Source organism: Penicillium crustosum (assembly GCF_028827405.1).
Source record: "Penicillium crustosum strain IBT 35664 chromosome Unknown utg000002l_segment0_segment0, whole genome shotgun sequence".
NCBI classification, from domain to species: domain Eukaryota; kingdom Fungi; phylum Ascomycota; class Eurotiomycetes; order Eurotiales; family Aspergillaceae; genus Penicillium; species Penicillium crustosum.
Window position 1 is genome coordinate 1478350 of NW_026623123.1, and position 19848 is coordinate 1498197.

At 48.2% G+C, this 19848-nt stretch overlaps 11 protein-coding genes across 11 annotated transcripts; 7 read left to right on the top strand and 4 right to left on the bottom strand.

Moving 5' to 3' along the window:
• Window positions 1–84: 84 nt before the first annotated feature.
• Window positions 85–1754, top strand: N7487_004075 (uncharacterized protein; the record flags this gene model as incomplete). The annotated part of the gene is made up of 6 exons (XM_056871822.1): window positions 85–221; window positions 276–374; window positions 446–756; window positions 816–993; window positions 1053–1558; window positions 1609–1754. 6 exons carry the CDS (start codon window positions 85–87, stop codon window positions 1752–1754), a joined length of 1377 nt encoding a protein of 458 aa, XP_056729542.1.
• An 813-nt stretch (window positions 1755–2567) lies between these two features.
• On the bottom strand, window positions 2568–4415 carry N7487_004076 (Zn(II)2Cys6 transcription factor domain-containing protein; the record flags this gene model as incomplete). The annotated part of the gene is made up of 5 exons (XM_056871823.1): window positions 2568–3365; window positions 3416–3571; window positions 3615–4088; window positions 4139–4283; window positions 4333–4415. The coding sequence occupies 5 exons, from the start codon at window positions 4413–4415 to the stop codon at window positions 2568–2570; spliced, it is 1656 nt and encodes a 551-aa protein (XP_056729543.1).
• Window positions 4416–7490: 3075 nt separating this feature from the next.
• Window positions 7491–8353, top strand: N7487_004077 (uncharacterized protein; the record flags this gene model as incomplete). The annotated part of the gene is made up of 4 exons (XM_056871824.1): window positions 7491–7559; window positions 7616–7686; window positions 7744–7975; window positions 8059–8353. The coding sequence occupies exons 1-4, from the start codon at window positions 7555–7557 to the stop codon at window positions 8351–8353; spliced, it is 603 nt and encodes a 200-aa protein (XP_056729544.1). The 5' UTR covers window positions 7491–7554.
• A 14-nt stretch (window positions 8354–8367) lies between these two features.
• On the top strand, window positions 8368–9834 carry N7487_004078 (uncharacterized protein; the record flags this gene model as incomplete). Its single annotated transcript, XM_056871825.1, has 1 exon — window positions 8368–9834. The coding sequence occupies one exon, from the start codon at window positions 8368–8370 to the stop codon at window positions 9832–9834; it is 1467 nt and encodes a 488-aa protein (XP_056729545.1).
• Window positions 9835–10215: 381 nt separating this feature from the next.
• N7487_004079 (lumazine synthase RIB4) lies at window positions 10216–11002 on the top strand (the record flags this gene model as incomplete). The annotated part of the gene is made up of 3 exons (XM_056871826.1): window positions 10216–10258; window positions 10318–10483; window positions 10603–11002. 3 exons carry the CDS (start codon window positions 10216–10218, stop codon window positions 11000–11002), a joined length of 609 nt encoding a protein of 202 aa, XP_056729546.1.
• Window positions 11003–11202: 200 nt separating this feature from the next.
• Window positions 11203–12414, bottom strand: N7487_004080 (proteasome core particle subunit alpha 7; the record flags this gene model as incomplete). Its single annotated transcript, XM_056871827.1, has 5 exons — window positions 11203–11529; window positions 11590–11916; window positions 12049–12207; window positions 12276–12341; window positions 12412–12414. The coding sequence occupies 5 exons, from the start codon at window positions 12412–12414 to the stop codon at window positions 11203–11205; spliced, it is 882 nt and encodes a 293-aa protein (XP_056729547.1).
• A 608-nt stretch (window positions 12415–13022) lies between these two features.
• N7487_004081 (uncharacterized protein) lies at window positions 13023–13828 on the top strand (the record flags this gene model as incomplete). Its single annotated transcript, XM_056871828.1, has 2 exons — window positions 13023–13121; window positions 13187–13828. 2 exons carry the CDS (start codon window positions 13023–13025, stop codon window positions 13826–13828), a joined length of 741 nt encoding a protein of 246 aa, XP_056729548.1.
• Window positions 13829–14432: 604 nt separating this feature from the next.
• Window positions 14433–14768, bottom strand: N7487_004082 (mating alpha-pheromone PpgA; the record flags this gene model as incomplete). The annotated part of the gene is made up of 1 exon (XM_056871829.1): window positions 14433–14768. One exon carries the CDS (start codon window positions 14766–14768, stop codon window positions 14433–14435), a length of 336 nt encoding a protein of 111 aa, XP_056729549.1.
• Window positions 14769–15584: 816 nt separating this feature from the next.
• On the top strand, window positions 15585–17042 carry N7487_004083 (isocitrate dehydrogenase (NAD(+)) IDH1; the record flags this gene model as incomplete). Its single annotated transcript, XM_056871830.1, has 5 exons — window positions 15585–15614; window positions 15735–15792; window positions 15850–15924; window positions 15993–16896; window positions 16955–17042. The coding sequence occupies 5 exons, from the start codon at window positions 15585–15587 to the stop codon at window positions 17040–17042; spliced, it is 1155 nt and encodes a 384-aa protein (XP_056729550.1).
• Window positions 17043–17649: 607 nt separating this feature from the next.
• On the bottom strand, window positions 17650–18594 carry N7487_004084 (18S rRNA methyltransferase BUD23; the record flags this gene model as incomplete). The annotated part of the gene is made up of 2 exons (XM_056871831.1): window positions 18557–18594; window positions 17650–18469 (listed from the first exon to the last, which is right to left on the bottom strand). Exons 1-2 carry the CDS (start codon window positions 18577–18579, stop codon window positions 17650–17652), a joined length of 843 nt encoding a protein of 280 aa, XP_056729551.1. The 5' UTR covers window positions 18580–18594.
• A 193-nt stretch (window positions 18595–18787) lies between these two features.
• Window positions 18788–19526, top strand: N7487_004085 (uncharacterized protein; the record flags this gene model as incomplete). The annotated part of the gene is made up of 2 exons (XM_056871832.1): window positions 18788–18857; window positions 18916–19526. The coding sequence occupies 2 exons, from the start codon at window positions 18788–18790 to the stop codon at window positions 19524–19526; spliced, it is 681 nt and encodes a 226-aa protein (XP_056729552.1).
• Window positions 19527–19848: the final 322 nt, after the last annotated feature.

Here is a 19848-nt window from a genome sequence, read left to right on the forward strand (position 1 = left end):
GGAAGCAGTACGCATGTCTGGATATCATCCTTGCCATCAATCCAACGCAAAATTACAATCCAAACTGCCATTCATCTACTCAAGATGTCTTCCAACGAGTCCTCTACTCCTCAACATGTAACTACCTCTATACCTGACAAGGGTCTCTCGGCTGAAGCTGTGGGAGAATTTCTACAAAAGCACATGGCAGCAGATATATTTCCCTCCCATGATCTTGGACGGTAAGATCATCAACAGTCTGCTTCCAAATCAATAAGACTGGCTAATATATGCAGATTCACGACAACCAAGTTCGATGAGACTGCCATCAATATCATGGTTGCAGGTAGTCTACGAAACCAACCATGCATTGAGGAGTACCCATCTCTAGCAGAGTTAGTTGATTCCTCTTATAAACTTGTTACCCAGCCACGAAAATATAACTAATGCCATTATCTCAACACAGCTTTCGAGAAAAGTGTGTCTCTATGCTCGCCAATCTTTGGAATGCCCCAAGTGGCTTCTTCGGTGCCGCAATGACAGGGTCATCCGAAGCTGTTCTTCTCGGTGGTCTCACCATGAAACGGCAGTGGCAGCTTCGACACCCTTGTCACTTGAACTCCCGTCCTAATGTTATCATCGGCGCGAATGCACATATTTGTGTCAACAAAGTCGCAAATTACTTCGACGTCGAGGCTAGGATCGTACCTGTTAATGAGAAAAGTGGATATTCATTTGATCTCGAGGGGTTGGAAGATCGCTTAGATGAGAATACAAGCATGAACCCCCATCTCAAGGTCTCATTCTCCTTGTTTATGCTGACTTCTTAACTATAGTTGGTGTTTTCTTGACTCTGGGGTCTACCTACACTGGACATTATGATCCTATTCAACAAGTTTCAAGAGTACTAGACGAGTACGAGCATCAAACAGGGAACAATATCCCCATTCACGTTGACGCTGCAAGTGGTGGCTTTATTGCACCTTTTACTTCCAGCAACACAAATTTTATCTGGTAAACACAAATGTACCCTCCATCTGACTTCAGAGGCTAATGCGGTCTTTTCCTGGTAGGGACTTTCGTCTCCCTCGCGTCCAATCTATCAATGTTTCAGGACACAAGTTCGGCAGGGCACCACTAGCAGTGGGGTGGATAATCTGGCGTGAAAAGTCACATATCCCCCAATGTCTCCTACTCGAGTCTTCCTATCTCCGGGGAACCCAGAGCAATTTCTCGTTGAGTTTCTCGAGATCTGGTGCGCCTATCGCTGGTCAATATTATAATTTTCTTCATTTGGGGCTAGCTGGATATCGTGAGAGAACTCATATCTTGCTCGACCGGGCTTGCCATTTGAGTGTCCGGTTGGAGAGGACGGGGTATTTCTCCTGCTTGAGTGATGCTCATCGGCGACAGATACCAGGTATCTGTCGTGACCACTGTCGGGAGGGTGGTCAGACCACTGCTCCTGTGCTTCCAGTTGTGGTTTTTAGACTTACTGATCATGTCCAACGACTCTATCCGAAGGTTCAACTATCCGATGTGAGTGATGCAATGCATAATTTCAGATTCTCTATCCCAAGTAAGTATCTCTCATTGTTCTATTGGTATGACCTACTCACACGGGATCAGACTACACTCTTCGTGGCTGGGGATATCATGGTGAAGATATCGAAGTCATGAGATTAGTGCTTCGTGATGAAATGACGATGGAGATGATGGAAGAAGTGGTCACAGGCATAACTCAGGCATTTGAAAAGCTATTAGACCAGGCATAGATGGGATAGACGGGCAGTGCAGACTTTGTGCATTATTTTAGTAGAAAGTGTTTGCTTTATAGATCTCACAAGCTATAACAGATGCCATAACTCCTGTTGGGATCACCTGATCCTGTTTGACAGGACTGACAGCTACAAATAGCTTCCTCTCCTTTCTCTTTTTCTTCTTTTCCCTACACAGTGCAGTTAGAAGCTTCAATACAGTTAGATTGCTTGCTCCATCTCCCAGTATCTCAACAATTCCCTTGCACATGCCACCTTTATATAATCTAGTTGATTCACTCAAAGCAATGTATAATGGGCCAAAAAAAGAGGTAGAAACCCTAAAAGCCCACATGTCACCGTTAATGAACCGAGCTTGAGTAATGCAATGCTGGCTATATAGCTGGTATCATGAAATATAAACAACTGCCCGTACACCGCACAGATCTTTCCAGGCTTCCCATGGTGATTGAGATAGCCAAAATGACCTTGTGGCAGGTGAGGCTGAGCTTTCATAGGCGGTCGTTTACAAATCGTTTGTCCTTTTTGTTGCCATAGGTGCCTTAGAATTTCACGGGCTCAAAAATGATGTGTACGTTTATCTTCATCCCTCCTTATCCTCCCATCCCATCCCATCCCATCCTATCATCCACTAACCGAGAGATATCATTATACAGATGCACAAGTGGGACGATAATGGCAATTTCATCGGTCTTGGTATCTTGCTTAAGTTTACATTTGAATAGTTGGGTTCGGTTCATTCTTGTTCAGATGATGGCAGCCTGGTGATATCTCAGATATTAACATTCGTATCTTCTATTAGGGGCTATGTCATGACTGTCTCTGATGTGTTTCTGTTTCATCCCCAAACCAAAACCGGAGAACGGATATTCCACAATCATTATGATTGAATAGTAGAGTGGATTTTCCATCTATTGATTGTCGAAGATCAAAACAAAGCTTCACAGCTGGGGTGGACCGCTCGCGTGGTTCTTCGATTAAATCCTGTACTGTGTCTGGTGACCCTTCAGTGCCGGAATCGTTGCCATCCAGTTCATCTACTACGCCTCTTCTCCGATCGAGGAGTCCACCAGACCCAGCATCGGGGAAAATATCAAGGATACGTGAGGCTTTGTCCACAAGAGCTTCAAGCTCCTCGAAACAGCGATGCTGGTACCGCTTAAATACCATCCGCTGTTGAGGCGTGCAACCCGGGGCCTTACATGCATACCCCAAGAATTCCAAGACTGCGTATGAGAGGCGCATGCGGAAGTTGCTTTGGATGACATGGACACCGACATAACACGGGTATGTGTGCTTCGGCCGAGCGTATGGCGTCATTGGGTGATCTATCACACAGCTTGCAATTGCCTCGTCGTGGGATAAGGGATAGATCATTTGCTCCACTTCATCCATCTCTTGGAGGATGGACGGTGAGCTGGATAGCACCTTGTCGAGGTCACCTGTATCAACTAGGGCGCGAACGTGGCTGCAGATGCGGGCACAGTGGTGCGAGAAAATACATGCCCTGAGTATTGGATATTCTGATAGTTCGCAATATTTACGGTACTCAAGGAACCATGTCAATGCCTCTTCACATCCTTGGCCAGACATGAATGCTTGGGTTTCCTGAAATGCTGCTGTTAGCCATGAAGACAATATGTGGACGGCTAACTTACCACGTTAGTAAATATAATGACAAAAAGATTCCGTCCGCTCCGGGTAGTAAACTGCTCCGACCCACGCAGGCGAATCAATTTTGACAATACTTGGTTGTGGAATTGCCATCCAGGAGTCGCGACCGGCTCGGTGCCCTTTCGTATTCCCAAGAGGAGCTTAATTAAAATGTCAGCAGAGTTGGGACTCGCCAATGAATACATCAAATCTTGCCTCATATAGTCCTAGCAGCCATACAGCTAGTAATGTATTGTCGCTTTTGCATCGCTGAGGATCCTGGATGGCTGAACGAGTGGCCATGAGCGCAGATCCATATGCTTTGGCTCGATCCGAAGTTGCCTTCGAAGTCCGGGTAATGGTGGCCATATAAGCGCGTGCGACGGCATTGCAGGCCTGATACAAAGCAGACTTCTCCTCTGCTTTGGAAAGGACATCGGGAATAACACTGAATATGGTTTTGGACATTTCAAATGCGAGCTTAAACTTATTTATGACGAAGGGCATGAAGTGGGTATTCCACGATTCAGCCAGGGGGTATATTAGGGGGGAAGTTTGTTCAGACCGTAGTCGAACTTCATCAGTTTGCTCTGAGATATGCGTATATGGGACTGTTACTTCGTCCAAAGGGTATCCCCCAAACAAAGGGGATAGACTTCCAGGACTGGCGAGATCGGACTATTCAGTGTGATTATAGCATCCAGGGTCGTTTTATGTGAACTACTCACGTTAACAAGTTGCTTTCGACACGAATCATTGTCGTGGGAAACTTTTACTGCAAAAGGTGGATAGGGATATCCATCACATTTTCGACCTGTAGAAATGCATCGCCTACACTGGGGCTTTTCTTCATCGCATTTGACTCTGCGAATTCTGTAAAGTAGTCAGCGAGTGCTTCTGGTATTTGAAAAGGAGAGCTTACTTGCAGGTCATACACCCAGACTTTAGCTTAGGTGCCCACCTCCTCCGACGAGCAAACAACTGTGATTTCTCGACACTTGTCATCGCAGCTCTGTTCAAGGACTCTTGACAGATAACAAGCACTCAGTCCAAGCTTCCGACTTGTGGTGGCTGTGGGGAATGCCGGGGATCTAGTGGGAGGCGGTGGGGCAGCCTACGAGATCACTTGGGAGCCTAAATAATGACTGTGAGTGGCTATATATTGATCACATGAAAAAGTTCATGGCCATTTTAGAACTATAAGTTACAGATAAGGCTTGGCGATATCTTATGTTATGCCTACATATGTAGCAGTATGTACTCTGTACCAGATTCTAATTTCACAGCACAAGGGGGGTTACTCGGTACTCCAGGGCTCAGGGGTATGCTTAGTAATGCTGGTGTTATGCCCCTGGAGGTGCTCCGCGAGCGCTCAGGCGTGCTCGGGGAACACTCAGGGTATGCTCAGTGGGCACGACTCAAGTGCTCACCGAGTACTCCGACAGCGCTTGGTGAGCGCACAGACTTGTTCACTCCACGACCTGAACATAAAGGCAGCGAGGTAACGTATTTCACAAGCGAGTGGCCACCCCAACCCCATATCTGCGTTTTCCCCATATGCGCAATTCTACCAAGTTTTGACTTGGTCGGAGTTTTTCACATCGTCGTGCAGTAAAGATCAATCTGACCTTGTCATATTCATTTTTGCAGGGTTGGGACACGTCAAGTGCAGAAACAAAGCATTAACTTTCTGAAAGGCCAACCCAACACGCACCACTGCCACAGCCTCCAATGCAATCTGTATCCCACATACTGGTCGATATTCTGTTGATGCACTATAGCCTTGGAACCATGGCTCCTCACGTACACGGTCACCCGTTTCCGTGCATTCAAGTGGTAGCTTTCTGTCTAGGCTTGTAATGAGCTGATGATCGGATATATCAGCACAAGAGCTTCGGTACAGCGAATAATGGTGGAGGGGACTTCCTTTCAATCCACAGAGCTTCGCCCCATCATTGTTAAATTCTGACTCATAGGCACAATATAGAACCATATCAGCGATTGTTTCCTTTTGTTTGACTGCAAATTCAACATTGTGGGTTAGAGACGTCAGGATATCATAGTGGGCAGCGGTTGTGCCGACTAGTTCCATAGATCCATCGCTGAAATGGAAGACGAATCCCTTGACAAATCGCTCAGAAGGCTCAATAGCATCGACATCACCATATGCTTGCGCCCGAGAAAGCCCCCCCTGGACAGATCGACAAAATGGACTGGAGGTTCTAACACGCGTGGAAAGGGGTTCGTGAAAAGGGGATAAACTTAGCTAGTGCCATTCCGGCGCTTTTCAAGATAGTTCTGATATAGCAAAAGCACTCTTCGGAAGGTGGGAGGTCCGCTCTCTCGGCTTTCAGCTTTTCCACAGCCGCTTGCATGCGTGCCAGAAATACCTCCATTGATAGAATAATGCTGGAATCGCCAGACTGACGGGGAAGTATAGGGGGAAACAATGTGGCGCGGAGGAAGATAATGGATATAGTGCCAAATTTACTTGGTAGTTTCTGCCTTATAGGGGGAGGGGAAAAGGAAGTGAAATTTGAGGAGGATAAAGATGACGATAAACATTTCCTTCAGCGTCGGATCATATATGACTAGGTGATAGAAGTCCGAAGAGATCTTCTGATGAAGCCATAGTGTCCTCAAGCCGACTGCAAGACTACGAGCTATACGGATACGCAGACGTGAAACAACCAGGATGGCCACATTAATGATGCCAGTCCTTTAAGGGGTTTCTTTAAGGGGACAACGGCCAGAGTGTTAGTGACAGACTTATATGGATAGTGTTGTAGAGTACAGCATTTTCTCTGCTCAAGTCATGCGCAAATCCATTCTTCCATTGATCCATGGGTTGGATCAGGCCTACGTAATTATGGAGCCGGGGGCGGGTCCGGTGCTTAGGTAACACTCAGGGGTGTCCACGGGTGCTCAGTTTTGCCTTACCGAAAGAAAAAAAAAAAAAAGCGGCAAGGGGTGAGTACCAAAGGGGAAAGGGAAAGCCATCTCAGCTCGAAATATATCTACGGAGTATGTGCAATTCAGACAGTGTATTCGAGCTTACTGGTTATAACTCAGCCCTTGCCCTGCCTCTTTCCCCTCCTCCTATCGAAGGGTGGTATGAGGCTGATATAGAGAGAGATTAACCATATATCTCAGATTATCCACATCATAGGTAACCTATGATGAGGCGTATAATAAAGTAGCGTAGTGGGTAGTCCCTCTCAGCCTCCGTACTTTGGGTATGACATCCAAAGAGAAAATATATTTCCGGAGACAATTCATTGAGGACCAATAGTATAGGTATGCAGTCGGTGATACCGAGTCCAGGGGTATCATAAAATAGTTAAATGGCTAAAATAGTAACTGCAAAGGCGTGGAACGTCTGTCGAACCTTTTCCAAGGTTCCTTTTTTTGCCAGGGGATCCTCCCACTAAGGAATGTGCCGGGCCACTAAGAGATATAATTATAGAAATTTTCCCCGTATGTTTTTTTTTTGGACATCTCTCTAAAAAGCTCAGCCACTTTTTTTTGACTCGCCTGGTAGCTCCGATTTAGCGTGGATATATTGGTCCAAAAGAGAAAACTGACGAAGATCAGACCAATATAGAAATCACTGGGCAACTTCAGTACCTGGGCAACCAGGTGCTCCGTACTGAAGTTGCCAAGAAAGGGAAGAAAATAAAAATGTTACTATTTGTTTACTCCGTACTATTATTGACAACTATGTAGATACTATTTACTTACAACAGCATTGTTCAAATTTTTATTTATTTATGTCTTAACTCAAGTAGGAAGTAAGAAAAAAACAAGAATGATAGAATCTAATATAGAATCTAATATAGGATAATATAGAATAATACGTGTGCCAAGTGAGACATACGATTCCCCTGGGAACCAAAATTGGTCCGAGCACTCCCCTCATTGGACCAAAGCTTGCACAAAGTGCAAGAGCTAATAATAATCCGCCCCTCCCCCTACCTTCTCTGTTCTTGCCCCCCCTCTATAAATACGAAACACCTGTGCCTTCCTTGTCCCCTTTCTATCTTTTCTCCTCTCTCGCTGCTTTCGTTTAATCTTTACAATCCTCTACAATCTTTATTCTCTCAATACCCTTGTTTTTGCATTCAATTTTTCTTTATTGCCCATCATGTGGTAAGCTCTTGTCGACATTCATTTCCTCAATCGTCAAATACTAACATTTGGCTTAGTGGAATCTTCGGTTACATCAACTACCTCGTGGAGAAGGACCGCAGGTTCATCATTGACACACTGCTTAATGGTAAGCAACCACAAAAAATTGGATGGTTTTAACCTTGCGCTCACCGTCATTTCCCAGGCCTCTCCCGATTGGAGTACCGTGGCTACGACTCGGCTGGTATGGCCGTAGACGGCAACAAGAAGAATGAAGTCTGTGCATTCAAAGAGGTTGGCAAGGTGGCCAAGTTGAAGGAACTCATCGAGCAGAGCTCATATGACATGACCAAGACTTTCGAGTCTCATGCTGGTATCTCTCACACCCGTTGGGCTACTCACGGTACCCCCTCCCGCCAGAACTGCCACCCCCACCGGTAAGTCCCCCAAAGTCGACAGAAAAATTCATTCCCCCGGATAATTGAGAAGTTGAGAAGCTAATTGGATTGTTGTCGAATAGCTCCGATGCCGACTGGGAGTTCGCCGTGGTCCACAATGGTATCATCACCAACTATAAGGAATTGAAGGCTCTGCTGGAGAGCAAGGGTTTCCGCTTCGAGACTGAGACCGATACCGAGTGCATCGCCAAGCTCGCCAAGTACCTATACGACCAACACCCCGATATCGAATTCACAGTCCTGGCCAAGGCAGTCATCAAAGAGCTTGAGGGTGCCTTTGGTTTGCTGCTCAAGTCCGTCCACTACCCCCACGAGGTCATTGCGGCCCGCAAGGGTTCCCCCTCGTCATCGGTGTGAAGACCTCCAAGAAGATGAAGGTGGATTTCGTCGATGTTGAATACTCGGAAGAAGGTGTCCTTTCCGCGGAGCAGGCCTCCCAGAATGCGGCTGCCAAGAAGTCTGCCACAAGCCTCCTTGCCCCTCCCGACAAGTCTCTGTTGCACCGCTCTCAGTCGCGGGCCTTCCTGTCTGACGATGGCATCCCCCAGCCCGTCGAGTTCTTCCTGTCTTCCGACCCATCTGCCATTGTGGAGCACACCAAGAAGGTGCTCTACCTGGAGGATGACGATATTGCCCACATCCACGAGGGACAGCTTAACATCCACCGTCTGACCAAGGATGATGGCACCTCCAACGTCCGTGCCATCCAGACCATCGAACTTGAGTTGCAGGAGATCATGAAGGGCAAGTTCGATCACTTCATGCAGAAGGAGATCTTCGAGCAGCCCGAGTCTGTCGTCAACACTATGAGAGGTCGTCTGGATGTGGCCAACAAGAAGGTCACCCTCGGTGGTCTCCGTCAGTACATCTCAACTATCCGTCGCTGCCGCCGAATCATCTTCATTGCCTGTGGTACCAGTTACCACTCATGCATGGCTGTGCGTGGTATCTTCGAAGAGCTCACTGAGATTCCTATCGCAGTCGAGCTCGCCTCCGACTTCCTTGACCGACAGGCCCCAGTGTTCCGTGATGACACCTGTGTGTTTGTCTCTCAGTCTGGAGAGACCGCTGATTCCCTGATGGCTCTTCGCTACTGTCTGGAACGTGGTGCCCTGACCGTTGGTTGTGTCAACGTTGTCGGATCTTCCATCTCTCTCCTCACCCACTGCGGTGTTCACATTAACGCTGGTCCCGAGATCGGTGTCGCCTCCACCAAGGCATACACCTCTCAGTTTGTGGCCATGGTCATGTTCGCTTTGTCGCTGAGTGAGGATCGTGCCTCTAAGCAGGAGAGACGTGAGGAGATCATGGAGGGTCTTGGACAGATCTCCGAGCAGTTCAAGCAGATCTTGAAGCTCAATGATCCGATCAAGGACCTGTGCGCCAAGTTCTTCAAGGACCAGAAGAGCTTGCTGCTGTTGGGCCGTGGTGCTCAATTCCCCACTGCCCTTGAGGGTGCCCTGAAGATCAAAGAAATCTCATACCTCCACTGCGAAGCCGTCATGTCCGGCGAATTGAAGCACGGTGTTTTGGCTCTTGTTGACGAGAACCTCCCCATTATTATGATTCTTACCCGTGACAACCTGTTCACCAAGTCCCTGAACGCCTACCAGCAAGTCATTGCTCGTGGTGGTCGCCCCATTGTTATCTGCAACCAGGATGACCCCGAGTTCTCCTCCGCCCTGACCGAGAAGATCAACGTGCCCAAGACCGTGGATTGTCTCCAGGGTCTGCTCAATGTGATCCCATTGCAGCTTATCTCTTACTGGCTTGCCGTTGGCGAGGGACTGAATGTTGATTTCCCTCGCAACCTGGCCAAGTCGGTCACTGTCGAGTAAATGTTTCTTTAGGGCAAGGTTAGACGATTCTTATGATCCGGTCATCTTTTTATCTTTAGGTGTTTTCAGCTTCGGGACAATGCAATCTCGTTTTGTTTTTTTTTATCGCCATGTTCTAGGCCTATTGCATAATAGTATTGTTTTGCCATAAAGAATGTGTGTCTACATATATATAGTAGCTTGTATAAATGTCATTGGGTCCAGTTGCGCGCAATTGCCGTGGGTGATGACATTCCGCCTTCCCCCGCCAAATGCGGGACCGAGGGATTTCGCCCCTCAAGCTCTTCTGATTTCATAAACACTTGTGTCAAGCTCAATTCTCTCAATCCCAAGGAAACAACATCTTCTCTCTTTCATTAAACTAACCGTCACTCCCCAAAAATGACTACTATCAAAGGCCCCGGCGCTGCCCAGACCCACGATGGTAAAACCGAACAACAGCCCTTGGAGAGAACCCCCCAGCTAACAACGACTCTACAATAGGCTCTGGACTCCGCGTTGCAATTGTGCACGCCAGATGGAACACAGTGATCATCGAACAACTGGTATCAGGCGCGAAGAAGAACCTCCTCGCAGCCGGCGTCCTGGAGGAGAACATCACAGTCCAGACAGTTCCCGGTAGCTACGAGCTGCCCCTCGCAGTGCAACGGTGAGTGCGGGGATGATATCACACACATGATACACTCACTATCCATATCACATGCTGCATACTCTATATAATGTATACTGTATCTACCGCGATAGCTTTAACTAACACTACATTTCCAGCCTCTACGCCGCCTCCCAGCTCCAGGCCAACTCCTCTGTCCAGGGAATCAGCGCCACTGACCTCCTAGCATCCCCAACTGCTGAGGTGGCGGGCTCTGGTAATTCTACAAGCCCCAAGAAGCCCTTCGATGCTATTATCGCCATCGGTGTTCTCATCAAGGGCGCTACTATGCACTTCGAATATATTGCCGACGCTGTCAGCCATGGTCTCATGCGCGTCCAGCTTGACTCTGGTGTTCCTGTTATCTTCGGTTTGCTTACCGTTCTCACGGAAGAGCAGGGTTTGGAGCGGGCTGGTCTTGGTAGCAGTGGCATGCACAACCACGGTGAGGACTGGGGTAGTGCTGCTGTTGAATTGGGTCTTAAGAGGAGGGAGTGGGCTGAGGGCAAGATTTTGTAATTCTTGCGATAGATTGGCACATTTCTATTGGATCTTTCGGGGGTTGAGGGCTACGATGGAACCCTCTAACATATGTGATGTGGATTTTTGGAGCCTTTGGAAACAACTTGGTCATTTATGGTAGATTGTTTTTCGTTGGAGTAAGAAAGGAAACATCTTCAGAGAACCATAATTCTTTGGGAGCATAATCTATTACATGTTCACTCTTCCATCTGTTCACCTTGACCCTTGTCCTCCTCTTCTTCATCGTCCCCTTCCAGGGCCCGCTTTGCTGCTTTCTCTGCTTCCTCGAGGAGCTCCTTGGGAACTTCCTCGTGGCGACCCTTGGTCGGTCCATCAACCGAGCTGATCCACGTCATCTCGAGCTCGAAGTCCTTGTCCTTGCTATCCTCATGGGCAACATAGATAATGCGGGCAGCTTCCTTCACACCATCTGCCAAAGACAGATTGCCGGAGGACAGGTCTAGTTTCTCGAGTTCAGCCTTGGCGGCCTGTCGTCCTTTACCAGTAGCAGCACCGTAGTAGCCCTACAAAATCTCGTCAGCATATCCATCCACTTACTCACAAACAAGCAAGTCGCAACTTACCCAATACAATCCACTAGGCTCGACCATGTATAGACCAGGGCCACCGGCCTTGGCACCCTCGACCTTACCACCGGAGCCAGACTTGGGTCCATCACCGACCTGTCCATCAACCGGAAGCTCCGCCTCGGTATCCCACCCGCCAACAATAGCAGTTACACCGAAGGGCCGTACGCTAGAGTAGAGCGTGTACGCCTGCACATATCCACCCAAGCGATTAGCCAGCGCAGCGATCGGGATAGGACCTTTGTATGTGCCTCTCCAGGAGGAAGCCTCATCTCTAGCTCTGGAAACGAAGTGACGACCGTCGGGGACGAGTCCAGCGGATACCTGCATTGGTAGAAAGAGAGCGGGTTAGCAACAGGGTATTTCCAAGCCTTCCGTGGTATATCATGGTTTCGATGAAAACGCATTTGGGAAAAGGGCGATATAGGCAAAGGATAAAACGGAGCGGGGTCTCACAATTCCGACATGACGATCGACTGTTGCGATTCTCTTGTTCGCGCCTGGCTTTAGGAGCTTGCTAGTGATGATCTTCTCCACTGCCAACACTACACCATCCTTGCATCTGATGCCGACGGCGGTGCCTCCGTTCTCAACTGCCTTGACGGCATACTCGACCTAGATGGTATGGTCAGCAGCTTGAAGCTGGGTTCCGTGGCTCATTGAGCTGGGTTGTGTTTGGTTACCTGGAAATTCCGGCCGTCTGGCGAGAACACCGAGTTGGAGAGATCGTATCCTGTGCCGATTGACGTCTGAATAATCGCCCTGTTAGCTTGATTGGGATACAATATAGCATATTGCGTAGATCCGAAGCTGACTGACCATGATTTTGGTGAGAATGCAATGCGGTGAGGTTTAAGAACAACAGACGTCACCGAGGGTAGGTCGGGCGATCGAGAGAGTTTATCTGTATATTGGACAGATAAGGAAGGAGAATGGTCGGTTTGGAGGGTGATTATGGATAGGTAGGGTGAGGTTGGAAGCTCTGGGGATGATAACGGAGGTTCCTAGGCACTAAGCAGTGACGCTGTCGCGTCACGGGGTTGCCTGAGAGCTTCCAGTCACATGACCATGAGATACCTAATTAGTACTTTCGTTTGTATGTCTGTTCTCCAGGATTTGTAAGTACTGCTTGAGTACCTTGTAGTATTTTGTATATTCTTGACAGATCATAGGCACAATATGGGCATATATGGGTTTGTTATGGTATATTATAGTCATAATATGCAGTATAACATTTGAGCGTCTCTAGTGGCCCCTCAGACTTCAGCCCAACCGAGCAACTTGGGCATCTTTGCCCCTCGATCTAAACAAAAGACACTCGCAAAATCCTTTCTTGTATCCAGTTTTACAGGGAACAAACATTTGAATCGAACTTCGACATTTTCCTATTCATTCAGACATAGTTGAACTATACAGAAATCCACCCCGCCATGTCTTCCTCGATACTGCATCAGTGCCCGCACTGCGGGCACGCCTCCGACATCTCAAATGCACTCGCAGCCTTTATCGAAAACCCTCACTGTAAACAGGTAGATTGTGTTCGTTCTTATCTTATTATACCAAGGAACCTGACCAGGCGGATATATATATTTAGTGCGGGATGTCTGCTTCGGAAAGCAACTCGAAAATGCAAGACGAACTTTCCGCTCTGTTTGATAGACAAATGAGTATGACACAGTTGCATCCCGCCCCTAGAGAAACCATCGTACCACAAACGCCAGAAATTGCATACAGCATTACCCAACACTACCACCACTCGGCCCACAGACTCGCCCAGCACACAGAGCAACCTTCAAGCATTGATGTTCTGCGACATCACGGTCTTGACCCAAATGCCCTTACTCCGGATCAGCTTGCGCTCTTCCAAAACGCCGATGCAGAACAGAAACAACGGTTAATCCAAACATGGCAGCTCTACTCGCAGTTTGGAAATGAAACCAATGCCTCTGCGGGCGACTTTGCTATGCATGATTCTGTTATGGACGACAGTGCGGATGGAAATGCCTATGCTGATGCTGAACCATACATGGTATCTGGCTACCAGAACATTGCCAATCAAGCCTCTCATCTCCCGAAAGAGCCCACCACTGGTGAAACCTATGTTCGCTCAAAGGACCCGGTGTATCAAGGTCAGCAATGGTGGGAGCTGACAAAAGCTGGTCCGATGGAATCAACCTATGGTGCCTTTGAAGAAATGAGACGATATTACCCTAGCTGTGGTGTATACCACCATTAGTTCTGTCATAAATAGATCTAGTGAAACGAATCCCTTCTGTATATATGTTCATATCATTGTTGTCATTGTCACCCCTTCACCTCTATATGCTATATGCCCTGACTAGTGTAAAGGAAGCATATCAACTAGATAATAAAAGCTCCTTCGGCCTACTAAGGTAAATCTACCGAGTTTATTGACCACCTAAGCTGTTTGGAACATCCTATCTTTTAGGTTTCTGAATTGAAATGGTGTGTGAAAAGGGGATGGAATTCTTTGATTCTAGATACATATTTCTTTGGGTAATCCATCAACCTCCACAATTCAAATGCTGATTTAATCAGAAACCAATTCCCAGGTGCCATGACCAACGGTGAAGATAAAAGAGTGTTCGCCATCGGCATTTTCATAAAGCATAAACCAATCCAGCACATGCCAACTGGGCTTCCATAAGTGCTTTCATGTCGAAAAAGTAGTCGATGGTGTGCATATTGGTATTTGGAAAGAGAGCTAGGAGCAATTTCAGTCGATAAATGCAGAACCATGGAATTCAAAGTAAAGGAGACACTGGGAAAAGTTAGTCAATTGATTCTCTGGATATAATAGATGAAATTGTAGCATACCTTTACTCCTCATCCTCTTCCTCGAGAGCAGCCATGGCGGCAGCGAGAGCATCACTGGTACGCTTGACCTCATCGGCAGCATCTGCGGCACGCTTGGCCTTGTAGCAACCCTGGCCAATGTGGCCACACCACTTCTGAAGGACAAGGGGCAAGTTCTTGGCCATAGCCTCGGCGAGAGCATCGGCAGAGCGCTTGACATCAACGGAGGCATCGGCAGTTCGCTTACAGCCCTGGCCGACGTGACCACACCACTTGGGGAGAGTGGTGCTGGGACCAGTAGCGGCGGCCTGGACGGTGGCAGCGGCCATAACGGTGACGACAACGGTGGTGAACTTCATCTTGATTGTTCGAAGGAGAAACCGGGGGTTTGAAATTTGCAAGTTGGTTTTGAAGAGCGAAAGACAGATACTGAGAAAGCTCGATGATGGAGATGCCTGGAGAAAAGAACGAGAAGACGAATTGCAATGAAGTTTATATATTTGTAAAGATCAGGTAGCATTGCTGGTTCAATAGTAGTCTCGTTATTGAGAAGAGCATGTTGGCCTTGAGTTCGAAAAACTCGGTTACTCTGAATAGAGGCATGTTATGTTCCTCAATAGAGTTCTTCGTGGACGGATATTAGCTCGAATAGAGGTACTGTTTGGGGTCGCCCGTTCTGAATAGGGTTCTTATTGACGGATCTTCAATAATGACCTCAGGTCTCGTATGGAGAGGGTCTAGGGCAAGCCATGACCTCGAATGCTTTGACAGACAAATCGGATAATAAGCCAAGTGTCTTTGGGACTAGAGTATATTTGTTAACGATGGAGATATCTTTTGTTTGAGTTGACCACTGATCTGGGGGATGTGACATTTGAGGACCAGAAGAGGATATGAATAAGAATTGACGAAAGAGATTTTAGTTTTCGATGGGTTAATGAATAAAGATGTAGTTTCATTGTTATATTGTTTGTAGTAACTAAGTACCTAAGTATGGAGTACTTGGGTAGTGATCCTATTGAGATAAGATCGGGCCGGCGCTAACCACAAGTTGCTGGATGCCGAGCCCATCCGGAGCCTTTTTTTCCCGTTTTCATTCCCTTTTCCAACCCCCTCTCCTTTGGTGTTTCGAGATTCTTGCCCAATTTCTTTGTTTAACCCTCAATCATTTGAAAATGTTCTCTAGAACGGCACAGCCTGCACGGGTATGTTTTCCTCCCCCATTTTTGCTTTTTCCACCTTTCCGTGTTTCCGTGTTTCCGCGATTGCAATCCTTTCCCCAGGGTAGTTGGGGGCTTTGGCTAACCTGTCCTTGCTCTCTATAGACTCTGCTCCGCAGCGCCTCCGGAGCTTCGTCTCTCGGTCGCTCTATTCCCGCCAGAAGTACGCCCATCAATCTTATCGACGTGCCTCGAAGTCCCCGCTAACGAATTTGCGCAGCCTTCGCCAGTGTTCAGTCGGACATCTTCAAGCCCACCAAGTATGGTGGCAAGTACACCGTCACCCTCATCCCTGGTATGACACACACATTTTTGCGCATTTTCTGCTTGTATCGCGCATGTTCTGGACTAACGCTCGACAAGGTGACGGTATCGGTGCTGAGGTCGCCGAATCGGTCAAGACCATCTTCAAGGCCGACAACGTCCCCATTGAGTGGGAGCAGGTCGACGTTAGCGGTGTTGACGCCGGTAACAAGCACTCCGAGGAGCTCTTCCGCGAGTCCCTTGCTTCCCTCAAGCGCAACAAGCTCGGTCTGAAGGGTATCCTCCACACTCCTATTGAGCGCTCGGGCCACCAGTCCTTCAACGTTGCCCTCCGTCAGGAGCTGGACATCTACGCCTCCATCTCTCTGATCAAGAACATCCCCGGTTACGAGACTCGCCACAAGAATGTCGACCTCTGCATCATCCGTGAGAACACCGAGGGAGAGTACTCCGGCCTCGAGCACCAGTCCGTCAACGGTGTCGTCGAGTCCCTCAAGATCATCACCCGCGCCAAGTCCGAGCGCATCGCCAAGTTCGCTTTCAGCTTCGCCCTGGCCAACAACCGCAAGAAGGTTACCTGCATTCACAAGGCCAACATCATGAAGTTGGCCGATGGTCTCTTCCGCAGCACATTCCACAAGGTCGCTGAGGACTACCCCACCCTGGAGGTGAACGACATGATTGTGGACAACGCTTCCATGCAGGCTGTGTCCCGTCCCCAGCAGTTCGACGTTATGGTCATGCCTAACCTTTACGGTGGTATTCTGTCCAACGTCGGCGCTGCCCTCGTTGGTGGACCCGGTCTCGTCCCCGGTTGCAACATGGGCCGCGACGTTGCTGTCTTCGAGCCTGGCTGCCGTCACGTCGGTCTCGACATCAAGGGCAAGGATCAGGCCAACCCCAGTGCTATGATCCTGTCTGGCTCCATGCTCCTGCGTCACCTTGGTCTCGATGATCACGCCAACCGCATTTCCAAGGCCGTCTACGATGTTATCGGCGAAGGGTGAGTGCAGACTAACTACCCCTATGAGAAATGACTAGGCTAACTTTTCTTCTTTTAGCCGCACTATGACCCGCGACATGGGTGGTCAGGCTACCACTCACGAGTTCACCCGTGCTGTTTTGGACAAGATGGAGGCGTCTCTGTAAATTTTGGAAACCCGCGCGCTCCAATATACCTACCGCTACGATTGAGGATGCTGCCTGACGATTCCTGGAATGTGTTTTGCGCACCGTGAATTGGTCGGTGTGGTCCTCATTTGATGTATTATCTTTCCTTTCCATTTAGCTCGAAACGTTCCCCCGCAAGTTATAGCAATAGACACTTTTTCTTTTGTGATCATAACGTGGACATTCATTGCATTAATATTTGGGTATAAACATCAAAGAAGGCCATGAATCTTTTCAATGGGCCAACTTCATATCACGGTGCCCGGAAGGGAAAGAGCTCAACCTCCAAACCTCCAACCCGTTGCGAGGCCTCTAGTAGGCACCACACAGTCGACTAAGTTGACCCCAGTCGAACATGTAGGTGACCCCCATGAGCAACCCTCAACAAGACTATGTGAATTCCGATTCAGGCGTGTGAATAACACCCAAGGGAATGCGCATACACAGACAGAATGGGGGAAAGTTATGTACTTGAGGAATGACTTGAACACTCTTTCCATCCAGGCTTTTTCTCCTTTTTTCTTCCTCTTTTTGATCGAATCCACCAAAGACGCCAGGCAGTGCCCATAAACCAAAAGCAGTCCAATCAGAAAGCGATTCGTCGTTTGCGTCCAGTGTATTTCGAGGTCGCCTTGACGACCTTGCCCTTCTTGGCCATCTGCTCCTTTTTGTTCAGAATCCAAGCCTTATCACCCTTCCTGGGCGGTCCACGAGCATTATTGATCTCCGCAGCCTTCCGTCTCGCATCGAGAACATTAACATCATCCATACCATTCACAACACCAGTGATATCACCAGTCAAACCACCACCACCAACAGTGAGAACAAGATACAACTTGCTGCTCTTAGTCCCAGGATCATCTTCCAGAATACCCGCACCAAAGCCCGCTTTGATAGCAGCTCCACTGATCATACTCCGTTGGACATCGTTTTTCGGGTAGAACTGACAAACCGCACGTCCGCCACGACGAAGACTGGCATAAAGACCTTCGAAGAAACGTCGCAGACGACCTTCAGGACTGACATCGCTGGTTTCCGCATTGCACAGCCATTGGATTGCACTGATGCTGATTGCGGCGTCGAATGTGCCTGGTCGGAAGGGGACGCCTTGGCCGATGTCGGCGAGGAATAGATCGCCTTCCACATCGCGTTGTAAAGCCACATCCAACATGCTCGGGGAAATATCCATTCCGACCCATGTGTGTGGGCCGCCTTCTTCGGGGGATACTTCTGAGAGCATTTCGCCGGAGAGTCCGGAGCCGCAGCCGAGATCGAGGATGAGGGAGGGGGATTTTAGGTCGAGGAGTTCGAGGGCGCGACTCGTCATGCTCGCTTGGATGTTGCGAATACGCGAGGACTTCGTATATTTTCGGGATTCATTGTCGTTGTAGAACAGGTCCGGAGGGCTGAAGTTTTCGAGATGATTAGTTTTTTTTTTTTTTTAATATATATTTCTTTTTCAAGATATGTGAAACAGGGCCAGACTGTCATACAGGATATCCTCAGGGCGCGACATGATGTGTGGTATTGAATGTGCAAGTTGCGTAAGTTGAAGTTTAGAAATTCATTAAATTATTTTTGGTGGTGCTGCCTGAGGCATCAGTACCCCAAAACGTCCACGTTTCTCCGATTGCGTCTCGAATCTCTCTTCTCTGAGGCTGATTGCCTCCTGCATTACTTTCCAACACTGTCACCGTTCGGTAGCTCTATATTCATTGCGCATCATGTGGATTCTACCGCTAGTCGGATATTTCGGGGTGGTTGTTGGGTTTGCCTTTCTCACCTTGGCCATAGGTATGGAGGCACATGGGATCGTGACAACAATGGAAAAAGCTGACATTTGAAACTCTAGCTTCGGGACTCTACTATCTATCCGAGCTTGTGGAAGAACATACGGTTCTTGCCCGCCGTGTATTGACCCGTCTGATCTACGGCATCGTCGCGATACAAGTTCTGCTTATGATAGTTGACCGTTTCCCGGTGTCATTATCTCTACTGAGCATTGCGTCGCACATGGTCTACGCCAGCAATTTGCGCCGCTTCCCTATCGTGAAACTCACCGATCCTCTTTTCCTCCTCTCCTGCCTTCTAGTTGGTCTCAACCACTGGCTATGGTTCCGCCACTTCTCGAAGCCTTTGCCTCCGTCGAACAATTGGCGTCAACCATATGGAGTCAATTACGATGAGATGCCCTCTTTCTCCGAAGTGGCTTCATACTTTGGGTTGTGCGTTTGGCTCGTTCCATTCGCGCTGTTTGTTAGTCTGAGCGCGGGGGAAAACGTGTTGCCAAGTATGGGCTCTGAATATGTCACCGGGGCCAACTCCACTGGTCTAGGTCCCTCTGATGCCAAGTCCAAGAACAAGGGAATGGCCAAAGCCTTGGTGGACGGTGTCCGAGATTGGACAAGTGAGACTGGTGAACTCATGGGTCTCTGGAGAGGAGAAAGGACAAAACGATTCTGAGTGAGCGAGGCCACGGGAATTGATGTTGCATATAGATGAAATAAAATTTGTATTCTGCCATCACAAATCATATAAATTGTAAAAATATAAATCGGCAAATCGTGCCAGCCTCCATATCGCGTAACCGTGGACTAAATTTCCAGATAAATAAGAGCAGATAATAACGTATGGACATCAAGCCATAGTCGAAGCGCTGAAATATGGGGTGAAAGAAATAAAAACGCGAAGAATAAGAAGAAAATGAAGGGAAAAAGAAGGGGGTATAACGACGGTCAAAAGTTGCTGACCATGGCATGGGAACTCTCAACTCCAAGATGGACAA